The sequence below is a fragment of the Rissa tridactyla genome, chromosome 2 (assembly GCF_028500815.1).
Source record: "Rissa tridactyla isolate bRisTri1 chromosome 2, bRisTri1.patW.cur.20221130, whole genome shotgun sequence".
Taxonomy (NCBI): Eukaryota; Metazoa; Chordata; class Aves; order Charadriiformes; family Laridae; genus Rissa; species Rissa tridactyla.
In genome coordinates this window covers 129,092,415-129,113,934 of record NC_071467.1, presented here as the reverse complement: position 1 = coordinate 129,113,934, position 21,520 = coordinate 129,092,415, and the positions used below count along the sequence as shown (strand labels likewise).

Below are 21,520 nucleotides of genomic sequence, written 5' to 3'. Positions count from 1 at the left end.
AGTTGTGGATTTTACAGACCACGAAAATAATTTTCTGAGCAAATCCAGGTGGGCAAGAAATTATTTCCAGCTTCTATAAAATAAACAATGCATTTCATAAATTAATCACAAAGTATTTCATAAATATCTTAGAAGTCTCTCATTAAACTCTTTGAATATTATTATACTCAAAGAGTATAGCTGTACAGAAGTAGCTAAATATAGGTACAGGTAAATTCTATACTGAACAGAAATTATTATATTTTTTGTTTTATTTATTTAATGGGACTACTTTTAGGACCACCTTCATTAGAGACTATGAATTAAGACCCCCAAAAGACGCAAATCTATCAAGATCACAGAAGTCCAAGGAAAAGCCAAAAGCAGAGCTCAGGTCTCCAGACTTCAGTCCTGAAATCTTCTTGGCGGCTGGTCACCAGTGGTGTCCCTCAGGGCTCAGTTTTGGGGCCAGTTTTATTTAATATCTTTGTCGATGATCTGGATGAGGGGATTGAATGCACCCTCAGTAAGTTTGCAGACGACACCAAACTAGGTGGGAGTGTTGATCTGCTTGAGGGTAGGAAGGCTCTACAGAGGGACCTGCACAGGCTGGATTGATGGGCCAAGGCCAACTGTATGAGGTTTAATAAGGCCAAGTGCCGGTCCCTGCATTTCAGTCACAACAACCCCAAGCAACGCTACAGGCCTGGGGAAGAGTGGCTGGAGAGCTGCCTGGCAGAAAAGGACCTGGGGGTGCTGGTGGACGGCCAGCTTAACATGAGCCAGCAGTGTGCCCAGGTGGCCAAGAAGGCCAACAGCACTCTGGCTTGTATCAGGAACAGCGTGGCCAGCAGGACCAGGGAAGTGATCGTGCCTCTGTACTCGGCGCTGGTGAGGCCTCACCTCGAGTGCTGTGTTCAGTTCTGGGCCCCTCTGTACAAGAGGGACATTGAGGTGCTGGAGCGTGTCCAGAGGAGAGCTACCAGGCTGGTGAGGGGTCTGGAGACCAGGTCACATGAGGAGAGGCTGAGGGAGCTGGGCATGTTTAGCTTGGAGAAGAGGAGGCTGAGGGGAGACCTCATTGCCCTCTACAACTACCTGAACGGAGGTTGTAGAGAGGTGGGTGTTGGCCTCTTCTCCAAGGTGAATAATGACAGGAGCGGAGGAAATGGTCTGAAGTTGCGGCAGGGGAGGTTTAGATTAGATATTAGGAAGAATTACTTTACTGGAAGAGTGGTCAGGCACTGGAACAGCCTGCCCAGGGAGGTGGTTGAGTCACCGTCCCTAGAGGTATTTAAGAAACGTCTAGATATGGCACTTCAGGGCATGCTCTAGTGGCAGAGATTGTAGGTTGTTTGGTTGGACTCGATGATCTTAAGGGTCCTTTCCAACCATGAAGATTCTGTGATTCTGTTCCTGCACTTCCATCCCCCTGTTCTCTTCTGGAAAAGGACTGATATCAATCATTTGAGAAACAACCCAGTAATCCATACTCTGGAGTCTCTTATCATTTTTACAGCACAGGAAGTTACTCAGAGTCCAATCTGTAAAATATTTTAAAATTAGAGCAATGGTTTTAAGTGAAGTTAATTTCCACTTTCCCACCATAAAATATTTCTCAACAGAAAGTGAAAGAGAAATGCTGAGATCAGTTTAGTAAAAAAAACGTGTAAGCCCCTACAGTTTGGAAGATCTTCCTTTTCTTCTGGATGTACAGTCATCAGTTTCTTCCTCTTCTCTTCCTTCTCCCAGGTTGGAAAACTGAATCTTCCTTCCTTCATTGTCCGCAAACATTCGAGTTTTTTTAATTACCTTTGCTCCTCTAACAAAAAATCCCTGGGTTAATTAAAAATGGCACAGTCCTGAAAAAAGAACACCTGGATACAGTAATGCTGTGCTCTGCTTGGCAGCTAAGATGAACCAGAGAAGCTGGTACACCCTGGATCATTACAACGCCCTGTACTCTCTCTAACAGCTTTGTGATACCTGAGAGGGAACAAAAGGGACAATGCAAACAATGCCATCGCTTTGCCTGCAGTGGGGAAAGGCCATCTCCTGCCCACCACCCCCGGAGAGGATAACCACTGGTTAACTGTGGAGACCAACAGAAATTTTCACTGCATCTTATACACCCTGGGCTTTCATTTGTTTTTCTTCCTTTGTTATATCTCATCGTTCTTTTATCGATTTTCCCAAAGCAGAATTTTTCTGTCACTGTAGGTACCCTTGGTGACCACCATGGACAATGTTAACCAGAAGGTGGCAAAGAGCACAGAGAGAATTTCAGTGTACGTGGTGCTGTGCAGAGGGATGGCATTTGCGGGCACATCGAGGCCGGGGACAGAGGGTACCCTCAACTGTTACTGATACGGAAAAGGCTGAGGACCACAGATTTAAAAGGAGTGGCGTCTTGAATCCTAAATAGGACCTCTAGTGCCACTAAAGAAGAAGAAAATGCATAGAATAAATAAGATTTTCACTTATAATTGGAAGTTCACTGGCCAAAAATATTTTACAATGGTTGTTTCAGTAGGCTGTCATTTCCTGCACAGCTGTTTGCAGTTAAGTGCCATTTCATGGTAGATAAACCATAACCAGCTGCAGAGTACCAGTAACTTACACAGTAACTACTAAAGCTGACAACTTGGTGTCTGTTACAAACTGGATTTCCACTCCTTTTCAGATACAAGAAGGAAATGAGGGAGCCAACATTTGGTCCTAATCTTCCTGAAGTTCTCCATGCCCACGAATTCGGAAAGCCAAAAGCACACTCATAAGCAGTGCAGACAATCTCAAATGACTATTTGATTAAGACACTGCTAGGAATCTAAGTGCTGTTTTGAGATTTTCCACTACATAGGAACAGCTCTACAGTCCAAAATATAACTGTACATTTATAACAGACCGATCTACATTACAAAAAAATAAAACCGCATCAAAGTGATTAACATGAGCAGTTGCTACCTGTATAATTCCAGGTTTTATGATGCCCACCCAACAAGCACACCATTTTTCATAAAAATAAAAGCAGGTATATATTGTATTGTAACAACCTCAACTCTAACCCACATTGACTCTTTTAGCTTTATTAGCTACACATTTTCTTTACCACAGGAAACCTTATCACTGGAATATATATTATTTGTTAGTAAAATCTATAAACTTTTTTTGATGACAGCATATAGAGCTTCTGAAGAAAAGTTCGGGCATGTATGGATACATAGGCATCTTTAATATGCGGTGTTTATAATTTTGAGAACACAGATGAAAGAACATTTATTTTGGGTCAATGTTGAAAGTTGTTTTGAGGAAATATGTATTTCTTTGAACTTGAAACAAATAACAGGCTTTAAAAACTCAAGCCATTGTCCCTTGAGCTAAAGGAAGATATATCTGTTGACTCTTGGCCATGGAATAAATATTATTTTTTCACAAGCTGAAATCAGCCTGCTGAGAGCAACAACACACACTGCTTTTGCACACAAAATGTGTTTGATCCTAATGCTCATGAATGCAAGGTCAGACATTTGCCATCTTCAAGCCCAAATCCTACGTGAAAACCAAATAGATAGCTATATATATGCACACACATTCATGCATTTACATTTAAATTAAAAATATATTGTACCAATGCAAAGCACCTGCTCTCCCCAACTCAAGCAAGCACAGGAGCACTGGAGGAGATCACTGGTATTTTTTGTCAGACTGTATTGTTTTGAAATGCCTACAACTGGAATTCCTGTATTTCTACAGAGATCCTTTGTAGCACATTTCAGGGCCCGTAACAGAGAAGGATGCTGGGAATGGATGTAGCAAGGGTAAATCATACTTGACCAACCCAAGTGTCTTTGATGTTAAAATGAGTGGATTTGTGGACAAGTGTAGGGAGGGCAGTTACTGTCTTCAATGGCAATTTTAGCAAGAGGTTTGGCACTGGCTCCGACGCTATTTGTATCCAAGTCAGGGTACTACAGTCTGGAAAACCAGATGAGTAAAAGCCAGTTAGTTCCATGGTTAATGGTGACACCCTGTCTGGAGGCCAGTGACAAGTGGAGTCCCAACCCAGGGGTCTGCAACATGGAGCCTGTCATGTTTAACATCTTCATTGATGACACGGAGGGGTATTTGCAAACTCTTGTCAAGTTTGCAAATGACGTCAGAGCAGTGGATGCAGCTGATGTGGCAGAGTGCGTGCTCCAGGAAAGCTCGAGACCACTATGCATATTTTACACAGTGATATGCCACTGAAGGTCAAATGTGGCATGAAAAATTTTCACATGGAAAATGAAATAATATCCACAGAAACTCAAAGACAGGCTTGCCAGACAGAGGCACTAGTCATGGCTCAAGGCTCTATCCACTGAGTTCTACACAAAGTCAGAGCAAGAACTCCCTGTTTCAAGTGCCTATCAAAAAAGCCTGAAGAGAAGAAAAGCTTTTTGGGGCTAGAAAGTGTCTCGAACGGCTAAGAATCAGAAACTTGAAGAATTATCTGGATGTTTTTACAAACATTTTCCTTTGCCTTCAAAAGGCAAATGTGCAAATCCAAATGCCAGAGGACCAAAGCAAGACCTCACAAAGCATAACACTTCCAGAGGCTGCTGCTTCTTCCCAAAGCAACTACGTCTTTTCATACTTCATCAGTTCCCTGGTGTAATACAGTTTTCCTTCCTTTCATGGAAAGAGCTGTTCACTACTATTAAAAAGGGAGTTTAGTATGACTGGAAAAAGACAGTGTGAAAGAATTGGTCTTTCAGGTATGAAAAATCATGATTTCCCCTGACTTGGCGGCCTGAAACCCCTGGTCAACATAATTAAGCAATTACCAAGTGGACCCTGACAACGGCAAATGCAAATCTGCAACTGCATCAAACAAATAACACAACTACTGCCTTGTTTAAGTCATTTCACAATGCATGTTTAAGTCGTTTCAGTCTTTTGCATTCACATCATGCTACATCTTCTATAAATCCAGACTTTCTATAAATCCATTTTCTGTATTTTCTGTAAATCCAGACTTTAAACGACACAGAGGACACAAAAATCTAGCTGTATCTCAGAAGACGCCATTAATTGAAATAACTTGGAATTAACATTGCATACCAGCAAAAAAAAAAAACTGTAAAAATCCTGTTTTACTATTAAACTTTTGAACTCAGTCTGTCAAATTCCTTTGCAGATAAATAGAGTTATTTTTGGCCAAGTGATGAATGTTTGCATTTCATCAGGATTAATGGATATAGGGAAATTATAGAAATAGAATCAGAATCATCTCATCAAGTATATCACTGGCACACCTGACACCTCATTATTTTACAGAAAGGGAAAACAGCTGCAAAGTTGTTTGAGGTAAACATAGAAGTCTACTCTAAAAAAAAAATTCTGAATCATACTACTTAGCCTACTTCTACATGGCAATGTTTCCCTGATGATTGCTTTATTGATCGCAGGCAAAACCTGTAGAAGGGCATGTCCTAAGACACAGATGGAACCACAGAGAGAAAGACCCCTCTGGAATTCAATTTATATCCCCTGCTTCACTCTACTGTGGATAAATGGAGCATCTGCAAACATGTAAACACTATTGTAAGCAGACAGTTTATGAGTCTGCACCATGTATCTTTCCTAGTGGAAGAGAATGGAGCTTTGCTTTCTGGTGCGCAGTATTTAGAAAGGGAAATAAAAACATTTTAATTGACATGAATTTTGAAACTTTAAGATACCAGACAGGGGTGTCACACTACAGGCAGCTGCGAATAAATTAAAGCAGCTTTGTGCTATGGTTTTTTTACAGTTTTGTTCAGGGGCTGACTCTGTGATTTCTTTGCAGGGAACAGGTTATCTGCAACAGACCCAAGCTGTCCAAAATAGTAACGTGCACGAGACACCTAAACAGAGATTGTTATATTAAAAACTAGCAAGTATAGAAATAAAAGGGCAAAGAGAGAAAGGTTATTACACACACGAAGAACTAACGATCTCTGTTTCTCAGGGGAACGTAAGTGACATACGTGCTACTCTCCTTATCTTGGCTAGCCAGAACCTCCCAAATGCACAGACCTTCCCCTGTCCCCTTGCCAGGAAAGATACGCTGTCACACGTTCCCGCTTTCTAGGGTACCACCATAAATACCTTTTCCTGAGATTCTCGTCTTCAGGTGTAAATCAGTGTGAAACCCGCAGTCCAGGGGCTACACTTCACACCTGAAGCCTTCCCCGTATTCACCTAAAAAACCCTGGGCTTGAAGATTTTTCTTTGCATATTTTTTTTTTATGAGACGCTTTCTCCAAGAAACTCAAGTATCACAGAACTCAACGCAGTCAGTAAACAGTCAACTGCTTTTTAATTATAAAGTCCACTGAAATTTAAAGAGAGAAAGAGAGAGAGAAAGTATCGACAGGAGCATTAAAGTTGTTATTTCTTTATCTGACTCTTTGACTTCCAAACTGCTTCCAATTAACTGGTTAGTGTCCACAATGCAATCAGGTGCTCCAGAAATATTTAAATTTATTATATTAAATTTAATGAGAGCAATGGCAGAGTCGTTCAGCTACGTAGCAGAGCACCTTCATGCCCAGTGCCTCTAAAGAATTAAACACTCCTATATTTACTTCACTTACTTTAATTGAACACGATGCTTTTTGCAGTGCTAACAATTGTATTTTTGATTTAAAATAAAAATAAAAAAATCTGTCCTTTACTTTCATATTCTCCCTAACATTTCCAAGGGATAAACCTTGCTTTTCAATATTTACAGCTTCCATATATGTTAGAAATGCGTTTCCTCAAACGTGGTAGAGTAGGAATGACTCCTACTTCCTTATTTACTGGAACTGATTAGATAGCTAAGAAAATTAAGCCACAGAGATACCAGCACAGATTAAATACAAAACTATTGTAGTGACTTTAAAAGTCACCTTAAATGTACAATGACATTGCAAATTCACATGAAGTATTTTAAAACTCCAGGACAATGGCAAAATAGGAAGAATAACACTAACAGGTACTTCTTCCATGAATTTTAATGCATAACACATCTAAGCACTACCTTTTCCATTTCCTCCTTGAACAAATTAAGGCACTGAGAATCTCAGCAGCAGCGTGTAGTTCCTGACGCACATCATCTGCTGCAGCTAGTATAGCTAGGATACCTTCAAAATGGTATACTCAAAATGTGAGTCAACAGTATTCATTTTAAAACACAAAACTGACGTATAAAGGTGCAACACCGATTAAAGACTAATTCAAATGTTCATTTCTGTCTCTGTATACACAGGATTGACATTACTGTACCAAAAAGGCACTAATACAACAATTTCATTTCTATTCCATTCAGGCAACAAAAACAGCAAGGTGAAAAAACAGCTGGTACCTGCCGGATGACTGACAGATGAAGCGCATAGTGTTAGAGCCACTGAAACACCTGCAGTAAGGAAGGAGCTACAGTCCCAGGTGTTTTGTAGAAAGTGCTCGGAAGGCCTGAGAGTGGGCCCCACACCGGCGTACGCAGCTTTTTATGACTCCTTGGCTCCCCATGAACGACTGGCACCACCACTACAGAAAACAGCAGGGGACCACATTGTACTTCAGAGCATGAATGATGTTACTAGTGATACTACAACTGTAGCTGGGCTACTTATACACATAAAATCTTACAACAGAAATAAACGCTCCTCTGATCAACAAATATCCTAAGCGGACCTTAACTTCTACCCAAGAGTTCAGCTGCTTTATATAGAGACAGCCTACAGATGCCACAGACCTGACAGTCCTCAGTAAAAAAAGTATAATTTATTCTTCATCAACAGTATAATGAGAAAGGTTAATTAAAAAAATTAACAGTATGTCTTTTTTTCCCCTACTGTCACTTATTTCTTCTCCCCAGCTGTTAGTGGAATAGGGTAAACTCATGGTTCAAATACAGCTGGTCTCCATGCAGGCCATGGTCATCTGAAATCTGTGCAACACGCATCTCTCTCCAATGGTCTTGGCAAAGCAAACAGTCGTTGCACCCACACACTCTGGCAGCAGCTTCTCCCATACTCTCAGCCAAACTCAGGAACATTTAAACTACACGAAACACCAAACTGATGTCATTTCCCTTTCTGGTACTTGTCTGGTTTTTCTCTTCTTACTGCACCAAGTCTCTTCCGCTTCCCTAGGCAGTCAGAAATGACAGATAAGGGAATGCAAAGAAATGGAGTGTGAATGTAAAAGGAAAAATAATTGGTTCAAGACTCTCTACTGTCTTCAATTTTGTACAGTCATTTACAGCTGTCTGAAGTGTGTGAAACACTGGCACCCAAGTGAGTGAGTAGGCAATTAAGATTTTGTACTCTTTCACAACCATTCTGCACAGATGTAAACTACTGGATACAGTATGAGACAGCAGCGACACACTGAGCGCTCTGACAAGAAGGATGCTGCTTTTCCCTGACAAGCCTTCACAACTCAGTCCTGGAAGATGCTGAACCCTTGGGCCCCAATCCAGCAGAAGTGCTTAAGCGCTTACTTAACATTGCAAACTTATGCATGTAAATACTTTCATTATTTGCAGCAGGGTATTTTGTAGGCGGGGAAAGTAAGGCCCCAAAACGAGGCGAGCTCAGCCCAATATTACTTAAGAAGTCCAGCCAAACATTTTAGGTTTTGACCATAAAACTGGAAACCCTTTAAACAATAATATCAGGCAAGCCAGTGTGAAGTTCTGTCTTAATAAAACTAAAAGCAAGTCAAGGTAAATTGAGAGTTATTTTAGAAGCTAAAATTGCCTGCAACACCTAATGCCTACATGTATTTGCCAAGGAAATGCAAAACTTTTTCCTTAGGTCACAGACTGAAGTCCTACCCTGTCTGAATTGTGACCGATTGATTACCAGGCTGTAACAAATTGAATGGTGGTTTTACTCTAGTTTTAAAGAGGTACCCAGAACAGTTACATCCTTTCCTTCAAGCATCAGCATGAAGAGAGGGACTAGGATTGGCCAACGGAGGTTTAATTATCCCTCAGCCTTCAGTACGGGTCACTGTAAGAAGGGGTGGACTGGGGAATGCAACTAACGTGGGAGAACTGCACAGAATGGCTGCAACAACACACTAGCTGCTGAGTTGTGGGTGGTCAGAGAATGTTAAATTATGTTTTAAACCACTAACTAAAAATCATAAACATATGTTGATAAATATTCACATTTTAATTTTCTTCTGGGCTGTTCAGCAGCACGTTCTATTGATTTTTTTAAAAATCAGATTAAAACACAAAAGAACAGTATTCCTGTTTGTTTATTCATCTTCAGACTTTGATTACGTAAAACAATCTTAATACATTTTAAGAGACCGAACAAAGCAGGAGAGTCATCTTTTTATTTAAGGAGTTTGCACTGACTGAAAAATTAAAAGAACTTGTATTGTTTAGAGGACAGAAAGGCCTTAAGCCTACACATAAATTTAAGTATGCATTAGTACGGCAGTTCTCAAATTAATTGTATTAACTGTCTAAACACAAAATATGCCTTTTCTAAGCAAATATTTCTTCTGTCTTAATTTAATCTCATAAATTCTTAAAGGGTACCAACAGTACCATCCTCGCAAATTGTCAGGCACAGGGCTTGTTTCTTTGCCTCTCATGACAACACATCCCAAAATACAGAGCATATTTCAAGTTGTTATTCTCCGAGTTGTCTGCCAAACTGCAGATGAATTGTAAACACGAAGAACAAGTTAAGCCTATTCAAGCCCACAAAAAAAAAAAAAAAATTTAAAAAAAAAACAAGTCTTGCACAGTAAACTCTGCTATAATTTCCTGATGTAGGTCAAAACCCAGCAGGAAATCACATTGTCTATTTTTATCCCAGTTCACTGGAAGTGCTTTACCTTTCTGTTTTCTTGATAAGCACAGCCCTGAAGATTTGTTCCTGGGGAGATTTCTCTTTTTCATCAGTTGGTTGCACGAAAGGGTGGACAGCAGCCAAGACGAAGCCCTGCTGGTACAATTCTTGCAGCTGAGCTGGAAGATCACGCAAGGAGGAGAGCTTGATTGCAGATGATCCTGGCAGCTCAGCTGGAAACAAAAAGAAATCGGTCAATAATCCTACACTGGACTATCATGTTTTTTAAAATCCACGCTCTTCAGAGTCAAGCAAGCTTCACAGTACTCTACAATATTAACACAAAAATTGACCTTTCCTGAGGCCCGTTTTGTATTTCAGATTTTAAGCAGGCTGTCTTGGAGAAGGTCTTGTATCACACAAGAGACTGGTGCAAATAAACAAGAAGTCATACACATTAAAATGCCAAATTCACTACACGGTCTGCAAGAGATGAAGTGGAGGATTTAATAAAAACAAGGCAGTCGGTCAAAAGGCATTCTAAGTTATAATAGTCATCACAGCAATGCAAGTTGAAGAGAGCAAGCCATGAGTCAAATATATAAAACAAGAGAAAGGGGATATTCAATAAAGGTAAAACACGTCAAATTCAAGAGCAATAAGCAGAAGCATTCATCTATACAAAAGATGTATTATCAGACTAAGAGATCACTGATGCGAAATGCTGCTGAGATCAAATATCTACCAACATGCCTAAAGTACTCTGTAGGTATATTGGTAACAGGAACACTAAGAGCAATGCATACCTGTAGTGATGAGAAACCTTTTAGAACAGACATAAGCCTTACACCTCAGGGTTAAAACAAACCTATACATATAGGAGATGATTCCTATACATATTAAAGATGAGGATTAGACCTCGTGCATGAAAATAACCCTTCCCCAATCTGCTTACTGTGGGGTTTTATGCCTTCCTGTGAAGCATCTGATGCTGACTCCAGTCAGACACCCAACATACACACAGATACCGCAGTCAGTACAGCAGTTGCCCTTGTTTCCTTGGAGTCTTGTGGGTTTCAAAAGAAAATCCCTTAAATCACCTAAAATAACCTCCCATTCTCTTCGTCCCTACATCAGTAATTCTTCACATGTTTTTCATATTTTATGGGAAAAGGCATCTTTCTTTCCTGACTTTTGCCTCTTCATTTCCATCTCTCTTGGGGAGTATTTATTATTTCATCCCTAGCCATGCTAGGGCATACAGGGTGGTGAGGTGCTGGATGTTCTCCCCTCCCACTGAAACCAATAGGGAGGGGATGTTGCGAGAAACACGATGGAGGTTCCCAGCACCTTGCAGGCCTTCATTAAAAAAAAAAAGCACTGGAGAACAGTGCGTATGAAAGACACCAGCTATGCAAAATAAGGTTTCATTGTACTGTTTTTTTCATCAAACTGTGTGGCTACCCTTTATGAATAATGAAAGAGGTTATAAAAAAACTAATAAATATTCAAAACCAATAATACAGATGAATAATTTAAATAATAATGGAATAGCTGTGCTTGGTATGCTTTTGCTTCATACAAGACCATGTTCCAGAAGAGGATAATGGAACTTTTTGACCAAGAACTATAAGATGCAGAATTTTTATTATTTTTGCAAATAAAATGAGAAATCCAAGCAACGTGTATGCTGACAGACAATAGGGCTCTACCTTCTACAACAGCATACAAATCACTCCAGACTCATAAAAAGAGATGGCCCAATGAATAATGCATAAAAAAATAATAAAACCGACTGTTACTTACTGGACCCTACTGGGGCTCAAAATGGGGAAAGAAACCCCAGATGTCAGAACTCCTTTTTCCCCTCTTGTGACTCAGAGACTCCAAAAATTTTAGACTACACAGCAAATAGTTTAATTCATTAAAAGAATACGGTAGTCGGAATACCTTTCTAAATGAGGGTTTTACTTGAATACAATGGAATCACCACATTGTTCATTAATGTTAATTCTGGTAATGGTGCTCCGATTTTTAACAATCACCTACGAAAAGTGATGCTTGTCTTGCATATGAACCTAGTATCTGGATTCTTCTGAGGATGCCTTGGTAAAACTGGTAGAAAGTCCAGTCATTAACACGGAAGAATGATTGCTTCTTCCTAAAAGCTAAACATGAGGGGAAAGCGTGAAAACGCATGTAATTGGAGCCTTGGGATGTACACTTGATGATTAAAAAAGAAAGGTAGCAGAAAACAGAGCTGGGAGAGATTATCCAGCTAGTCCATCCTATTACCTAGAGGCAGGATCAGTTCTGGTTTAGCTATTTCTCACAATTTTTCTCATCTATTTTTAAAAACCTTTAGTAATTGAGATTCCACAAGCCCCATAACTTATGTTTCACTGCTCCTATATTCCTACTGTTCAAAACCTTTTCCTACCACCTGGCCTAAATTTCCCTCTCTGAAATTCAAGACTGCTACTTCCTCACTAGAAGATTTCTTTTCTGCATCAGCATTTTACAAGCCCTAATACCCGTCACGCCTTAATCTTGCCTTCTTTAGACTATAAACTCAGTCCTGTCAATGTTTCCTGTTCCCTGTGTTTTCTAGATTTCTAAATAATTTTTCATGGTTCTCTCCTGATTCTCTTCAGTTGGCCCACATCTTTCTTCAAGTATAGTATATAAGCCTCACCACAGTGATCCAAGCACAAGCCTCATCGCTGCTTTGTAGAATGGAAAAGCTCCTTCACACTTATTATACGTGCCATGCCAGTTTATATCATTTAGGGGAAAACATGAAATTCTTTTCCACACAACTACCAGTGGCCAAATTTCCTTGCCCTGAGTGAATTTTAGGGGTTTTTTTCCTTTCCATTTTCAAGGGCCATTCTGGATTCTGACCTTCACAGCATGAACAGCACTTCTCAGATTGGCAAACTTCAATTAGCATACTCAGCAGTCTATTGCTGGAACAGTTAATGAAAATGGTCAGTTTTAACAGACTCCGGACAGAACCATTTTAAGCCTTACACTCAATACATCTTTTGGGTTTGATGCTGAACTGCTGCTAATTTGTCCTTGGACTAGAGATTGTTCAAAAAGAAAAGACAGTTCCTGTTACACAACTGATGCCCACAAGGTCTCCGTGAGTTTCCTGGGTGTACAGAACTGTGCTGTTACTCTTGTTACTCTCCCACAGAGTGGTTCACGTGATGCAAACTCCTCCCCAGAAATCCCTGCTACACATCATCCTCTAGATATTTCGTAAGTTGTTTGTTCCAGTATCATTGTGGGAATTAACTTAGGCTAACAATCACACAGTTCTCTTTAAAAGTAGGCTGAAAAAGGACATAACACCTTCATGGAGAGTTACATTCATCATTCAACGGTCTTCAAACTTAAATGGTAAGATTTCAATTATTTCTTCAGCTAATTCCGCTTAAGTTGCGTACTTGTAGGTTCAACCTACTTGAAAATGCTTAATTTGTGAAACCACGTGTTGATCTAGTCTTTATCTTAGAAAAATGCTAACATTTTCAGAAAAACTTAACTTCCAATAAAATCCATGAAAACTTTTGGTTCAGTTGTTAAAGAGAATTCTAAGCATGCCACTTTCAAAAGAAAAAGGAAAATCAAAATTGTGTACAACAGGGACTTGTGTAAGGTAAAAGAGCAAATGAAAAAAACAGATACAAAATCTTGTGTAACTCCAGTGCTTATTGTAAGCCTCTAGTTTGCCAAAAGATAAAGCTGAATTCTTTCATCAGCCTCCATGTTGCTCTTGAAACGCAGTTAGCTCTAAGTTTTATATTCTGCACTGTGTTTCCTTATTTATTGTTGCACTTCACAACCTGACCTCAAGAGATTCCTTGGTTTATTCTGTCTACATCTAGACCAGTGCGTAAAAAAACTTGTAAGTGACAGATGTTGTGTTTTTCAATTTTGCTAAGGCTGAAAGTGGAAATAGAAGTGCTGGCTCCTTTTGGAGATGATTACCAGGCAAATTAATTTGTTGCCTGACTGATAATTGAAGCTGAAAACACTTCCAGAAATGCTCAGATACATACAGAAAATTACAGCTTAGAAATCCTTCAAAAAGGAAAGGAAGTTTGTGTTACACAACTGATACCTGTAAGATGACTTTCCTGGGTCTAGGTACTTGCGCGTTCTTTGCTGCTAATGGAAAAACCTGACCAAACACTCACACTGTCCCCATCTTGCCACAAAAAAAAAAAACCCAAACAAAAAAAATCAATAAAAGGATTGAGTTGACATAAAAATCTACAGGTTGAGTCATGTATATTTGAAAGGAGTCACCTCTGCAGCTGCAAAAAGCAATTTATGGAAAACAGAGGAAGGTGGTGCAGTCTGCCAGAGGGATCCTGAGGGACTGAGAGCAGGTTGAGAAATATGGTTGGGGAGACAGGTATTGAGGAGAACTGGTTCCTCCTGTGTTAAGGAGCTCTGCTTTCCCTCCCAATGGGTCATCCAGGGCTTCTACCACAGAGATCAAACAGCCACCGACCAGCTTCAAACTGAAGCATCTCATATTACCTCTGACAATTGCACCATGGTCCATGCTAAATAGGTGGATGTATCCCGATCTAATATTAAGAGAAAAGACAGTTACAGCAACTGTCTACAACAAGTAGGTTAAATTTTCTATGTTAAAACAATAGATTTGGGTACCTTTGAGATGCTATAGCCCAACACTTTTAAGTAAGAAAGATATATTATGCTTTATGAAATAAAGCATTGATTCATGTATTAGCTCACACTTAATAATCATCAACTACAGTACATTTTTATATAATACATATACTCAACAGAATCAGATGCTTTTAACTCTATTCTATTTGATAAGCAGCAATTTTCCCTTCCTGCTAGTTAGGTTTATGACAAAGCTAAACCAAAGTTTATTGATTTGTAATTTCTTTCTACTTGAATGATAGCTATGCTCCAGGAAAAATAAAATGTTAAATGCTAAAATGGCATTTATTTAATTTCTCTTTACTGAAATGGTCAAATTCAGAGTCAAATTTAGGTCAGTTTCTCAGTGCTTATCCTTAATACTTTATTTAAAAGGACAAGCATACAGTTCTACTCTAAATTTCTATTATCCTGTGTTAGCTGTTTACTTGGTTTGCTTGCTCCAACAAAACAAATTAAATGCTGGGATTTGTTGGTCTTCATTTTTTAACATGTTTTCTTGATTAAGCTTTTATGCTCTTATTCCAGTCACAGCTGTTGAAGACTGGCGGAAACCTTAATGACAGTTCACATTACACACGAAAATGTTCCACAAAAACACTGGACTCCTTCTAGCTAGTTCTTGTTTCCCTTTAAACTTTTCATGTTCATCTGCATTTTCAAGGTAAAGTTCATCAATTTATTATGTAACATTAACTAACCTTTTTTCCTTTGCATTAAAACAATCAAAGATGAAATCGGTGTATACATAGATCATGCACACACTCTGTCTATACTAGGTACCAAAGAAAGCACTTTGCACCAATACACGCCCAAAATGGGGTATGTACTGGGGTCTGAAACAAAAAAAAAGAGGACTGGCAAACTCACTGGACTCAGGCTATTAAGTGATGCAGCAACTCAGTTCCCCGGCAGCAGCAAGCACAATACTCCTATTCGATCAGGATTAACATACATCAGCAGGCTCAGACCCTTCAAGAAATACAGTTGTAACTGTTTTCTTTTTCAACACGCAGGATGAGGCCGTTCCCAAGTCTGTGGTCATTCCTGTGAGCCATTCCCATTCGAGGCACCCAGAGCCAGCGACCTATGGAATCACTTGTGCTCCTCCTCGTACCTCCTCCTTCCAGCACGACAAACTTGCAGGCCCTTCTGCAAAGCTACAGCTCCTCCAGATGACTCATGGGAAGGACAATGTCATAGAATCATAGAACGGTTCGGGTTGGAAGGGACCTTAAAGATCATCCAACCCCCCTGCCATTGGCAGGGACACCTCCCACTAGACCATGTTGCTCAAAGCCCCATCCAGCCTGGCCTTGAACACTTCCAGGGATGGGGCATCCACAGGTTCTCTGGGCAACCTGTTCTAGTGTCTCACCACCCTCACCCTCACAGTGTCCTCACGTCTCCTCCCCAGGAGAGCTAAGGGCTTATGGAGCCCTCAGAAGAGGGAGATGGGTGGCAGAAGGGCCAGAAGGGCAAGCACAGCACAGATCTTCCCACTGCAGGCTCAAAGGCAGGTATTTTCCCCTGAGCGGGGTTGTGCCTGTGAGCTAGAAAGGAGCAAACATTCAGGCACGCTACATACTTAGTCACTCCTACTTACTACTTCCATGCAGCTCCCTACCCAGCATGAATTTTTTGCTGCTGTCCTTCTAAAGCAGCTGAATCTCCCTCCTCCACTCCGCAGAGCACGTAGGAGACCACCTGAAAGAATCTGAATAGTGGCCAGGCATTAGCATCTACGGTCCTTAACAGATCTAGCAATGAGCATGTAAAATGAAAACACAATGCAAGCAAAATTATGGTCATAAGGCAATACAGCCATTACCCCAACACCATCCACTGACATCCTGCAGGGCTTTATAATAGATCTGGCTATTTACCTCCTGCCTTTAGTGACTGCCTCATGGAAAACGGCATTAGCTCGCTCTGTTGTGCCTCATGCATCCCACCAAGGTGGTCGTTATTGCATGTCCGCTGGCAGGAAACTAAATAGCAACAACAAATGGAGAGAATAATGTGGGAAGAGAGTATATCACCGAGCATGTGTGTGAGCAAATGCATAAGTCTGGCCCGAGTCCACAAAATTTCCCATGTTTTCACACAGGGCACTTCCCGAGCATGTTTATGATTGTTTAGAACAGCCCTGATCATTTTGCAGAGTACCAAAGCAAGCACGCTTCCTCTGTTTAGCATGAGGACTGCCATTTCTTAATTTAATATTAATTCCTTTCCAGCAACTTTAATTTCATTTCAAAAAATCAAATCTACAGCAGACTAAGTTCTAGTAGAGCAAAACATTGTCTTTGCATTAGGGACAGTCAAAAAAAATTAACTAGAAAGTTTACTATGTGAAGATGCAGTTTCACCTACATTAAAACATTTCACTGGAACACGTCAAATGCAGTTTAGTTTTTCATTTTGATAACGTTCAGAAGTTTAAATAAAAGTAATGCATTAATGTTTTACACGATGACAATGGTTAAACAAACAGCATTTTTTCAGTGGTTCTGTGAATTTTCACTCCACTTGAAATTTTGGAATTACCTGTATTACTGAAACCGTGATTTCTTGATGGAAGATACAATTGCAGTGACAGAAGGCACACGCTCACAACAATTAGGATACACAAACAAAGCAGTGCCTGCAAGCTGAACGCTGACTGCTACAGGAAGGACCACCCTGTCAGGTCTCTTTTTGGTTTGTCAAAGTCCTTGGGTTTATCTGTGTGGGCCCTGAGGGCTGGATGGTACCGCAGCTCCTTGCAGGGGCGGGTGAACATCAGAATCCACCTGGAAGAAGGTGCAGGGTAAAAATCTATTGTGAAGTGCTGGCTTTCGTCTAATGATGCAGCACAGACTGGAAAAGATCCCCCCTCTGTACTATAAATAAGAAAGTTTTTATGGAACTTTTCGCTGACTTATTTAGCAGTTGGTTTGGAACAGATGAAAGAATCCAGATCATCATCCTTTCCAACCATTAAGGCTTGGCAAGGCCAATTCATTACTCCAGAGAGCAGAAAGCAAACTGTTACTTCAACATTATCAAAACACTTATTGACTGATCCTGGGAGAATGCTGTTATTTCCAATCAGTGTCAGCCTCAAACAAAAAAAGGCATCTGTATTAAGGCACCTATTGCAAATTTTCATTTTTTGTCACAAACACTAAGGAACTCTCTTTTAGGCTGCACAAATTGTTTGCATGGCAAAACAATGCAGTCATGTCACTCTCATTTAACTATAACTGTTCTTTCCTCATCAACCCACAAATACTTTCTTGTCAATGACAACAACAAAAACCTACCAGGGAATCAGAGTACCTCCAATGAAAATAAAGACAAACCCACTAATAATGTAATTTAAAGATCACAAAGCAGTAAAGAGATTTCTGGGGAGTTTTGTGAGGAATTCCAAATAATTGATTCTAAACTAAAACCTACCAAACAAATGCTCAAGCAGTATAACTAAGCTAGCAGAAAATATATGGTGCTTCTGACACTATGGCACAGCTTTAATTACCTGAAACACACTAAAGGTAGAATTTGTGAGTTAAAAGCTCAGTCTTTTGGAGTAACAACTATACAAGCTGTACTATAGTCTCTTTTCCTTTTTAATACAGCCTGAGGTTCCATGGGGTGTATATAGAGGTTCCTTAATTTTGAAGACAGGACAAACAGTCTGGATGCATTACTGTTCAGGCCGTTGGCAGAAGCAAGACACTGGATGTTAATATGTCACACTGCTTTTTCATTATGCTAAATGACATTCTCAGTGGTTTTTCTTTCAATCTTCAAGGCAAATACAATAAATGTCCCCATCAAAGAAAGTAAGAATGAATATGCAAGAGAAATCAGGACTTTAAATGAAGGATGACGGTTCAATAAGCTTCTAATGTTTACTTTTAGTGAAAATGTAATAATGTAACTAAAAAATATTCAAAAGCAAAGCACTGTATCTTAAGAAGGCAGAGAGAGCAAAAACCACAGAAAGACAATGAAACTCCATATATACCTTTTGAAAGTATGTATGTATATAAATATGTGTATATATAGGTATGCATATATATATTTGTACGTATATGTATATCTACACAGATGTACACCCACATTCTTTTCTTTCCTTTAGGAAATAGTAGATATGCGCATTAGTCAAATCGAGAAAGTACTAAGACAATTCACAGATGCAATGAGATTAGACAACTTTATCTAATCGATTGTGTTGTCTAATCACATTGCATCTTTTGAGTTATCTTGTTTGTTGTCCATTCAAAGTTTCATTTCTGTATCTTGCAAGCATAAGATAAATCTCTTAAGAACTGGGTACATTTGCCACAAACATGATGTGACTATATACAGGATACTTTTATTTTTGGTGTTTCAGACAAAAGGAAATACCCAGGCTATCACTTCCACTAAGCGAGAAAAAAAACAGTACCCAGAAGTTTAGTTAACAAAATAAATTGACAAGCACTTCTTAAATGACTCACAGCTTACATATATCAGCTTGTGGGCAGAATTATGCAAAATGGGCAAAATTAAGACTACGTACTAGACGCAGGAAGGGTTAATGACTGTGCAAAAAGCAAAAAGAAAGAAGATGAAAAAGGAGTCTTCTCATTTAAAACTTGCACAGAAAAAGAGAACAAAATCCTATCCTTTTTGTATTTAAGCAGCTCTTTGAAATGGTATTTTTTTAATTTGCCCCTCCCTCCTGCTTGGTTCTACTTCCTAAATTGATGCAGACCAAACAGAGACAACAAAGACAGATAATTTACATTTCACAAATCGAAGAAAACTCCAGTTATGTCTAACCAAAAGGAGAAAGTGTTCAAAGTTGCAATATTTAATTCATACAGACTTGTTTTCTGTATAAGCTCCAAAAGGCAAGTATCACACTGAATTACAGAGAAGGGGTTAATTCTGAACTGCAGTGGGGGCCAGCATGTTAATTCACATCTATTTGCAACCCCCAAAAAACTCCTGGTTCCCTGCCCTAAAGCCTTTAGACACCAAGTTAATCTCCTCGATGGCAATGCTTTAGTTGCCCAAGTCAAACACTGGATGCCGTTCATTTCAACAGCTTAAGAAGTTGTGCAATAGGACTTCCCATCGCTGCCACCAGTGGTGCAGCACTGGTGCACCACTATGTTCTCTCACTGCAAGTACCCAGTAATCAAATACTTTTAAGAGGGAGGGAAAGAGGAGCTATCCAAGGAGAAAAAAAAAAGTAAAACATGCTGAGGAGATCTTCTGATAGCTTAGGAGCTGGTGTCATCACAAGATTTGCACGACTGATTCTTTTTTTGCTTTGACCCCTCTTCAGCTAACGTGCCTACCATTTTTCTTAGCAGCAATACTAATGAACGCTAGCAAGTTTCACAGCTAACCCCGCAGCCTACAAAATCTTCTCATTCTCTCCCTCCCATACTTTTAATTTAACACATATATGTCTTTTTTTCCTGGCATAGCCCCCTCCTTTTTCTTTTCCTCTCCTCCTCTCTGTTTTATGCTTCACTTTGATGTTCTTTCCATGTATCTGGCAATTTTTCATTTCAGATTTTAGAACTGCAGAATCTAACAAAGAAGTATCACTGGATTCTTTGCAAATTTTACAATGAGCAAGGTTGGACTGCAGTAAAAGAACTGTAAAAAAAAACTCACAGATAATATCCTCAGAAGAGTACAAAAAAATTGCCTACTTTAATAAGTTCCAAATTATGCAGAGTTTATTCATTTTATGTTAGACTTAGCTAGATGAGACAATCTCTGAAATGGAATTTGTAGTGTTTCTAAGCTTTCCAAATCACTATATCCTATTGTCAATAAAACGCTGCATGTGCTGACTCTTCAAGGAGCTAAAAAGCAGAAAGGTTCATATATCAATTACGTACTTCACAGAATCAGAGAATGGTTCAGGTTGGAAGGGACCTTTAAAGATCACCTAACCCCCAAGGTTGCAAGGGGTTTGCACCATCCACATCCAGCACACCCCTGGACTTCCACATAAATTGTGAAAGTAGGGATTTTAAATCCCAATCTATTCAGCCTTCATTGCACCCCCTGAGCTGCCTCGTGACCCTTCTGTGCTTTGGTACCGTATGGGAACTGGAATGGGAACGGGGGTCTCCGTCTGGAACTACCTCATACTCTTCATTTACTACCCCTGTTTCTTGTTTTCTTGGTTTTTTTGATTTCCATCCAAACTAACTGAGAACAACCTTGAGATTACTCTTTTTATTCTTAATCAAGCACAGATGAACAAAGTAGGTTGCGTGCATTATATTAGGGATTTTTTTCCATACTCACAAGATAGTTAATAACTATAAATCTGATTGAAGCCTAGTTTCCAAACTGAAAAGTGACAAGAGGATTTCAAAACCTTTAATGAAAAGAGAGCAGAAAGAAGTCAACAGTAGTAACTGCAGGTGAATACATGCACTGTGATATGGTGTACATTTCTCATGATACACTGAAAATTGTGATTAAAATCAAAGATCTGGCACAACTCAGACAAACAAGAAGATAAAACTGCCAAAGTATTACAATAAAAGGGTTTTTTTTTCTCAGTTCATCAGATAACTGTTGTGTATCGTAACCACACACCAGGAGAAATAACTGGAAATTAGAGCACTTAAAAGTTTGCATTTTATAAATTCAGCCTTCAACACAAAGATCTAAATTCACTGACATACCGAGTAACCTTAGGAAGAAAGGTTTGGATTTATCAAGATAGCTCTTATTCCCCAAGCCAACCTGTGCAACAGAGAACTGATAGTCTCCAGGGAAACCAAAATCTTCTTGGCAGGTCATGACTACATATACTTTAAACATAACACTTTGCATTATGTATACAGAAAAGGACAGATAGTTTTATAAATGCTTGAAGGCTTTATTCAAATGTCACCTGCTAGTTTCTGTTTCTTTTCACTTTAAATCTCCAGTGTTTCACATGCATTTTCCCCTTCTGTTGTCATAGGTGCTTTCAGTCTTTCTTGTAAAAT

The 21,520-nt window shown here is 39.5% G+C and overlaps 1 protein-coding gene across 2 annotated transcripts in view; it reads right to left on the bottom strand.

Moving 5' to 3' along the window:
- The window catches only part of RFTN1 (raftlin, lipid raft linker 1), a 100,059-nt gene that overhangs the window by 49,409 nt on the left and 29,130 nt on the right, over positions 1 to 21,520 (bottom strand). For both annotated transcript variants that reach the window (XM_054191255.1, XM_054191254.1), the window contains one exon: positions 9,850 to 10,036. In XM_054191255.1, the coding sequence (XP_054047230.1) occupies positions 9,850 to 10,036 (187 nt within the window). The remainder of the gene's footprint in view (positions 1 to 9,849; positions 10,037 to 21,520) is intronic.